Below are 7,940 nucleotides of genomic sequence, written 5' to 3'. Positions count from 1 at the left end.
CACGGGCAGCAGCACAGCAACAATAACAACCCAAACACATCGTATACATGTAGCCCAGGCTTTCCTACCAAAGCTTTTTTACATAACCACATAATTAATTTGCTTATTATCTTCTATGTGACTTATTTGGCATAGCCTAATTCCAAAGCAGCCAGCAAAGTGCTGAAAAGCCGTGGGGGATGGGTATGGCAATGAAATTAAAGAGACAATATTTGTAGGTAGAACGATGTATCACCTGGAGGAAGGGATGATCTGTCAAACTGATCCAAGTTTATTGTGTCATTAATCTTTTAGATAAATATGCCACCAAACAAACACCAGTAATCACCTCTCAGTTATTGAGCAGTCTGAAACCCGACATATTCATTAAATTCTGTGAGTTTATAATTTAATTCTTCAATGTTGTTTGGCATTGTAACAAGCTATAGGTGAGTACATACACTTCATCAATTGCTGTGACTAAAGTTTTGTTTTACAAAGCAGATACCGATACTGCTCTCCATTTCTAGACTCATTCATGTATATGTGTTGCTCAAGGGACAGGAGAAAAAATCTGCACAAGTACCAAGTAAAGTCAATTAGGCTGTTCTTTGGCACTCTGTTTGCCCATTGACAACAGTTTTCTGTGCAAATATTCCTAGCAGGCTAATAGGCAGAGAAAATTGCCCCCAAGCGCACTTGGGCTGTTCTTGTTTACTTTATATCATATTAGTGATTTACCAGATTTCTGCAGAATTGTTATTTCCCAGATTTATGCAAATGACAGTAATTTCTACACATGCAAAAAAAATCAAACACAAATCTTTTTTTTGTTTTTTATTCTTACATCTGCTCTAAATCAAGTACAGGATTGGCTTTTAAAATATTTTCTGTTGTTAAATATTAAAAACCTGTGTCTGTTTTCATCAACCAGATGCCATGTTTTATTCCAATGGGTTTCTAACAGGAGAAGAGCTTGATATTCCAAGTTAACTTCAAGATCTCAGTGTTATTCAAGACTCTGTTTCACCATTCGAAGTCATTGTAAAAAGTTGTTCAAATTGTTTAACTTCATTTTGAATATAGATTTTTTTAATTAGCCATTAGGTCGAGATGGGTGTATGCTAGTTGCAAATCTAGAACTGAGCAGGACATCCTGGGTTTGCTCCAGTAGAGTAATTGTGTGGATCCACTATGCCAAATTGGTAATTGGAAAGAAAATTTTAGGCTGAGGTCAGGGGAAGTTACCTTCAAACAGGGCAACGACACTAAGCATACAGCTATAGTTTAAAAGAAACGGTTTGGATTAAAATTTGTTAATCTCTGAGAATGGCTAAATCAGCATTCAAAGGTAAATCCACTTGAAAGTTTGCGAGATCTCCAGAAATCTGATGTTTACAGATACTATCACTCCAAATTCACTATGCTTGAGCTATTTTGCGAAGAACCTCATGCAGAAGTTGGTATCTGGATATCCAAGGGTGATAAACAAATTCTCCAAAATACTCGCTGATGTAATTACTGCAAAAGGTGCTTGTATAAAGTATTGAATTAGAGGGGATTGAAAGCTAATGCATAAAACACATCTCAGTTTCCTTTGTAAAAAACATGGACAACCAAAATGTTGACTCATTATTTCGTGTTAGTTGATCACACAGAATTCCATTGAAATATATTGAAGTTTGTGGTTGCAATTTGACAAAATGTGAAAACGTTCAAGGATTATGAGTACTTTTGCAGAGCTCTGCATTCAAAGAAAAAATATGTAAAGAGTAAGTATATCATTTTAGCTTTTTTGTATATTTATACATTTATGGCTATCTGAGTTAGTTATATTAAATGACTAATATATTTTTAGGTGTATAAAAGCATTTTTATTTTTCACAGAAAGCCAGTAAAAATTGGAGCAAATTATATGTTGGGTGACCATTACATAGCCTCAAGTCAATGCAAAATCCTCTGGCTGCCTAGTGTCACCCATTAGGGTTAGGGTTAGAGTATTGAAACACTCTTGGCTCACTCTGCCAGCTACTATTTTAAGATGTTTGACCATAGCAGCATATCTGGACCCCTTTGCTATTCTTCATCACTCTCTGTCTGTTGACTGCTTGTGCATGGTCACTTTGTCCTTGGCTGTGCCACAGTCCAAGCTCTCTGTTTCACCTTTCGAGAAGACATTCAAGCGCTATCTTGATATTGAATGCACAGGAGTTTGAAGGATCCACGATTGCTTTCCACTGACATCATTTAACTCCCCATTTGAATGAGAGTCAGATGTTAAATGGCAAAAATAGAGGTTTAAAGTCTCCAGTCCCGTGTGATATCGGCAGTGTTGCTTCCTGCCCAGGGCACCTCCTATTATGGGATGGCACCAACAACCAAGGACACACAGGATAGATAGATAGATAGATAGATAGATAGATAGATAGATAGATAGATAGATAGATAGATAGATAGATTTTACTGTCTTGTGTGCCGAACGAGGAGGGACTCGCCCGGGGCGGCATTCATGTAGACACTGCCTCTGCTCCAATCGATTATTAACGAACGCACATACTGAACTGGCTCCTCCTGATTCAAAGTTGTTCATACGTCTTTAACAATAAAAGCAAAGTCTACGTGACAAGATCAGATCTGATAAGACTCGACCCACGGGGGGGAACAGAAACGACGCGCTTGGATACGGGAAGCTGCTGAGCGGATTTGAAAGTGAGCGCACCTCCCCTCTCCTTTCCTTTCCTCTTCTCTTGTCATTGAGGCATTAACAGCCTCCGCTCTCTCTCTCTCTCTCTCTCTCTCTCTCTCTCTCTCTCTCTCTCTCTCTTTTACGGAGGCAGTTTGCAATTCCTGCTCTTCATGCCAGAACCTGCAGCTGTCTGGGTCGCGTCCCACTGCCGCTAGTGTGAGAAAGCTTCGTAACGCATGGAGGAACCAACGGGAAACTTTGTTTTTTCCCTGGTCTAACCCAAGAGGATTCCGTAACTTGTTTAACAATTTCCTGCATTGTTAAGGAGACTGAATGGTAGTATTTGGCAGTCAAGCCTTTCTGTCCGCGTTTTGACTAAAATCTTTGCACATGTGAAAGATATAGGAATGAGGAATCCAAGTCTCTCTCAGCGGTAAGTGCTCTGATGCGTCCATCACTGCTCATATTTAATCTCTTGTGTCTCAAATCTTATCATGAATGGAGTAAAAGGTAAAGCGTTCAAGATTTTTTAATCGAATCCTTAAAATGTTTAAGACTGAATACCGCCCATTAGATTAAACATGAAATGTTTCCTCTCATGTATTTAATAGGACCAGCTTCTGCCCCTGAAACCATGACCACTTACTTGAACCTGACCGTTCTGCTGAATGAAACCTCCCACAGAGGATGCAACCTCACCAAGACAGGTTTCCAGTTCTATTACCTGCCCACTGTTTACATCATGGTTTTCCTTACGGGGCTGGTGGGCAACAGTCTGGCAATCTGGATGTTCGTGTGCCACATGAGACCCTGGAGCAGCATCTCTGTCTACATGTTCAACCTGGCCCTGGCTGACTTCTGCTACGTCCTCTCTCTGCCTTTTCTTATCTTCTACTACTTCAACAAAACCAACTGGATTTTTGGGGACATATTGTGCCGGTTGCAACGCTTTATATTCCACGTGAACCTCTATGGAAGTATTCTGTTTCTCACTTGCATCAGTGTTCACAGGTACACTGGTGTGGTGCACCCACTCAAATCGCTAGGCAGGTTGAAGAAGAAAAACACTGTTATTACCAGTGCCTTGGTGTGGTTGATCGTTATCATAAGTATGTCCCCAATTCTTTATTATTCCAGGACAGGTTTGAAGCGTAATGCAACCACTTGTTATGACACAACTACTGAGGATGAGTTACCAGGTTATTTCATTTATAGCATGACTATGACTGTGTTTGGGTTCTGCATCCCGTTCATCATCATATTTTGCTGCTATGGCATGATTGTCAAGGCGTTGATCTACAACGACATGAACAATGCTCCCCTGCGTCAAAAATCCATCCACCTGGTCATCATCGTGCTTGCAGTCTTCGCTGTCTCCTATCTGCCCTTTCACGTCATGAAAAACCTCAACATGCGGGCTAGGCTGTACTTCCAAAGCCCCGATATGTGCGAGTTCAACAACCGCGTCTATGCCACGTACCAGGTGACGCGGGGCCTTGCCAGCCTCAACAGCTGCGTGGATCCTGTCCTTTATTTTCTGGCTGGAGATACCTTCAGGAGGAAGCTGTCACGGGCTACCAAAAAAACCTCTAAGAAGGGGGACACTGTCCTTCAGTCCAAGAGTGATGAGACGGCTCTCAACAGCCTGCCTGAGTATGTGGAGAACGGGAACCGGAGGTCTAACTAACTTGGTCACCTGTGAGATCCTGAAACAGATAGACTTGGAGTAAATAAATGCACTATGTGGACTGAGGACTTTATGTAAAATTGATTAGATAATGATTTGTAGAAATGTTGGATAATTACTCCATTACTCCCTGTGTTGACCATTGCTTGTCAACATTGATAAGCTATCGTATTGTACTGTTCTGTATCATATTGTACTCAGTATATTAGAGCTATTACTTTATTTTTTTATAAACTAGTTTGTGTTGCTTACACTTCAAACAAAATGAGCACCCTGAAGAGACCAGCTGAGGGAAATAGATTGTCGAACAGGTAATAATCCTTTGTTCTTCAATTTATTCAGCTATATAGGGCGTAGTGAGGATTGCATCTTCTCAAGCCACGAGCTGATGCTTAATCAATACCTATTTAGCAGGCGTGAGAAGGTGCAGGAGGATTGAATGGCTTTTAGAAGAAAAAGTGAATGCACTGAGCCTATGGTTGATGAAAAAATGTGCACAGCAGACATTGTAATACCCTATAAGCAGTATCTATCTGCTCTACCTGTTCACCTTAATTTGTTCGCCCTCTTTTACCTTTGTGAGAGTAGAATGCGGTTGACTCAAAGTCTACAAAGGCTCTTTCTTCCAATAATTTTTCACTTCTAACCTGTTTGTCACAGAAAATAAAGGTAATATTTGCAGTATTTTTGTGTATCTGATGCTACAGTTGTTTTTTCTATGTGTACTGTAAAGGATGTTGTGACTGTTAGGATTAGTTTGCTTCATTCTGTGTAACGTTTTTTTTTTTGCTAAATTGGAGCTTCAAAGTGCATGAGTCCAGTATGAAACCAATAACAATGAAAATGTGAGTCACACCAGCAAGTTCTAACTAACCTTGCATTCATGGCAACATAAAAAATATTAGTCATAATGCTTTAGTTGCTTTGCAGCTCTATCGACATGTTGAAGACCTGTTTGTATGAGATACCTCAAAGTGAATCGTGCACTGTGTCTGTGTTCGGCAGATAATAATTTTTTTTATTTGTTTTGTATCTGTTGTATACATTCTGGAGAAATGATTGTGTTACATGTTTTGTGTAGATGTTTGACGCCTACTAATTCCTGTGTTGTGGCCTGTTTTCAGTATCAAAAAAGGAAGTAAATCTGCTGTGCAAGACATTTTTGGCCACTTGCATCTTTGTTAACTTTTTCTTTATCTGAGGTCAAGCTTCTCAAACTGAGGTACACGTACTGCTGATGGTACTTGTAGGCTTTAGTGTTTTTTTGTCTGGCATCAGCTTGCCAGTATGAGGTTGTAACAGTATAGGAACCATGAGTAAAATACCACAGCTTAATGGTTTCATTGTATTTACACAAAAGGTTTAAGCAAATATTTACATGGTATAATTGTTTATGATTATTTAAAATGTAACACTAACAATCACTGGTATAGCTGTCCAAATTTAGGTATTATTGGTTATTGCACTTAAAATAATGTTATCTGTAAAATTAATTTAATATTTTCACTTTGGCTAAGCTAAAGCATAATTACAAGCGTCTTCTCAATTTTGTAGTTTTTAAGTGTTTTCTGGTCAGATTACTCTTCTTTTTCTACAATAGTCTTGTTTAAAGCATAACAAGAGTATTACAAGCTTCTATTAGCTGGTTAATTAGTCAGACTGTCTGCTCTGCTAGTGCCAGCTGTTCGTTACTTAACAAGTATGCTGCATAAAGCTTGTCAGCTGTGGATTGAAAACAGCGTTACATTAATATGAGCGATTGGTAGCACTCTTTAAATTTTTTTTCCACAGCTTTCTGTGTTCACAACCCGAAATACGTCCAAACATTCAAATTCATATTTGTTCTAAGCAAGCAAAAAGTATATTGCCTTCTTTCAACCAGCTGACCAGATGTTTGCAGCAACAGGGTCAGCGGCAAAGCGGTGTTACAGTTGCTGCTACAGAAAACTCCGGCATGGTTTTTCAACTCTCATTAAAGGGACATTAAACTGTAGGAACGCTATGATGGAACATTTTGCATTTTTAAAGATTGTTACTTTTTAAAACCGTGGTGTACCTTGGTAAGCGTTTACAGGGTAAATGAAAGCTAAATAACTGTCAAAAGGATGAGTTTTTAAAGCACATAGATCTTTGTTCCAAACAGAAATCATCCAAAAATGTAAGGGGAAATAGAAGAATATTTTAAGAATCCCCATTATGAAGTGAAGCAAACAAGGGTGTAATTGATGTGAAACTCCAACTTTCCTTGTAGGAATTTCATCTTCAGGGGAATTTCTGGAACTTGAAACTAAAAATCAAATTCACAGCTAAACTGTAACCTTAGGCAGAACATACGTACATGGATAAGAACTGTGTTTTTACTCCTTTTTTTTGAAAACTTAGAATTTGCTTTGTATTTCTGTATTACATTGTCTATCAGCATGGTGGTGCTTGGAAACTTTAGCATTTAATGAGGTATTTTTGGTCATTTTGTGCATGACTTTTTCAGCTACAAAATACTGCTGTGTATCACAGGATGTTTGTATAAACCATGTCAATTTAAACCATACCCCGTAAAGGTACAAAGTATTTTTCTATGTTTTACACATAGGTAAATAATCCCTACCGGCAGGAAGTTGCTTGCAGTTATTTTGCTTTGATAATAGGTTCTAATTTGTCAAGTTTCATAAGAGTCAAATGGCTCAAACAGAGATTAGATTGTAGATAAAAAACATAGGCTGTAAAACAGCGGTTTCCAAAAAATAATGAGCAATTAAATTAAATTATATGTGAGCTGTTTACACCTTGTTATAAAATAAACTGAAACACATGGTTTATGAGTATGAAACGACTTGTTAGCAGGTATGACATGGAAGTATTAAGGGACAAATTGGCAATATATGTTAATGAATTGGGGCTATGAATTGGTGAAGGGGTTAGTTTACCTAGGACCATTTAAAGACATGCTATCCGCAGTGATAGGACTCGCACAATATTTTAAAAATTGTAACTTTAAGCCTGATATTATAGTTTAAAAGTAATTTTATGAAATAAACAAATCCCTGTATGTTACAGGCACACATTTGTGGAGTTTTGTCCACCTGTGAGCTCCCCCTCCAACTCTACCTCCACACTGCTGTTGACTTTCCCTTTCAAGTCAGCCAAGAGGAAGTAGGGGGATGAGGGCGGAATAAAGAGTGGCATCTTTTTGCTTTTGGCTTATACTTAGACAGCCTTTGTGACCGTCACAATGGTGTGGAGCTATTGATACAGACAGGGGTGTGAAGCTGTCGCCAGGAGCCCGCGGCTGAACAGTCGTGAGCACAGGAAGCCAACAAACTGTCCTCTTGAGAAACGAAAACCCATGACTACAAACAGCTTTTGATTTCCTGTCTTAGGGGTGCAAAACTGCATTGACTCCTTCAGTGAATGTGTGTATATGTGTTTGTCTCTGTGTTAAGAGTTCCTCAAGGCATTGTGGTCATCATTTTTTAAGGTGGCTGTTATCTCTATTAAAAAGCAGCCTCTGTGATATGCATCAGGACTGCATTTATTTGTGGAATGCCAATGCTCAGTGCTCTTTGCACAATTTATTACATAAAAAAAAAG

At 38.8% G+C, this 7,940-nt stretch overlaps 1 protein-coding gene across 1 annotated transcript; it reads left to right on the top strand.

Moving 5' to 3' along the window:
* The first annotated feature begins 2,571 nt into the window (after nucleotides 1-2,571).
* p2ry1 (purinergic receptor P2Y1) lies at nucleotides 2,572-5,509 on the top strand. Its single transcript, XM_047390789.1, has 3 exons — nucleotides 2,572-2,688; nucleotides 2,817-3,098; nucleotides 3,277-5,509. Exon 3 carries the CDS (start codon nucleotides 3,300-3,302, stop codon nucleotides 4,350-4,352), a length of 1,053 nt encoding a protein of 350 aa, XP_047246745.1. The 5' UTR covers nucleotides 2,572-2,688; nucleotides 2,817-3,098; nucleotides 3,277-3,299; the 3' UTR covers nucleotides 4,353-5,509.
* Nucleotides 5,510-7,940: the final 2,431 nt, after the last annotated feature.

Source organism: Girardinichthys multiradiatus, chromosome 18, assembly GCF_021462225.1.
Source record: "Girardinichthys multiradiatus isolate DD_20200921_A chromosome 18, DD_fGirMul_XY1, whole genome shotgun sequence".
Classification (NCBI taxonomy): Eukaryota; Metazoa; Chordata; class Actinopteri; order Cyprinodontiformes; family Goodeidae; genus Girardinichthys; species Girardinichthys multiradiatus.
The sequence above is the reverse complement of the archived record's forward strand: the minus strand, read 5'-3'. Positions and strand labels throughout refer to the sequence as shown.

Coding starts and splice junctions, on each gene's coding strand:
- p2ry1 (XM_047390789.1), top strand. CDS start 3,300: ATGACCACTTACTTGAACCTGACCGTTCTGCTGAATGAAACCTCCCAC.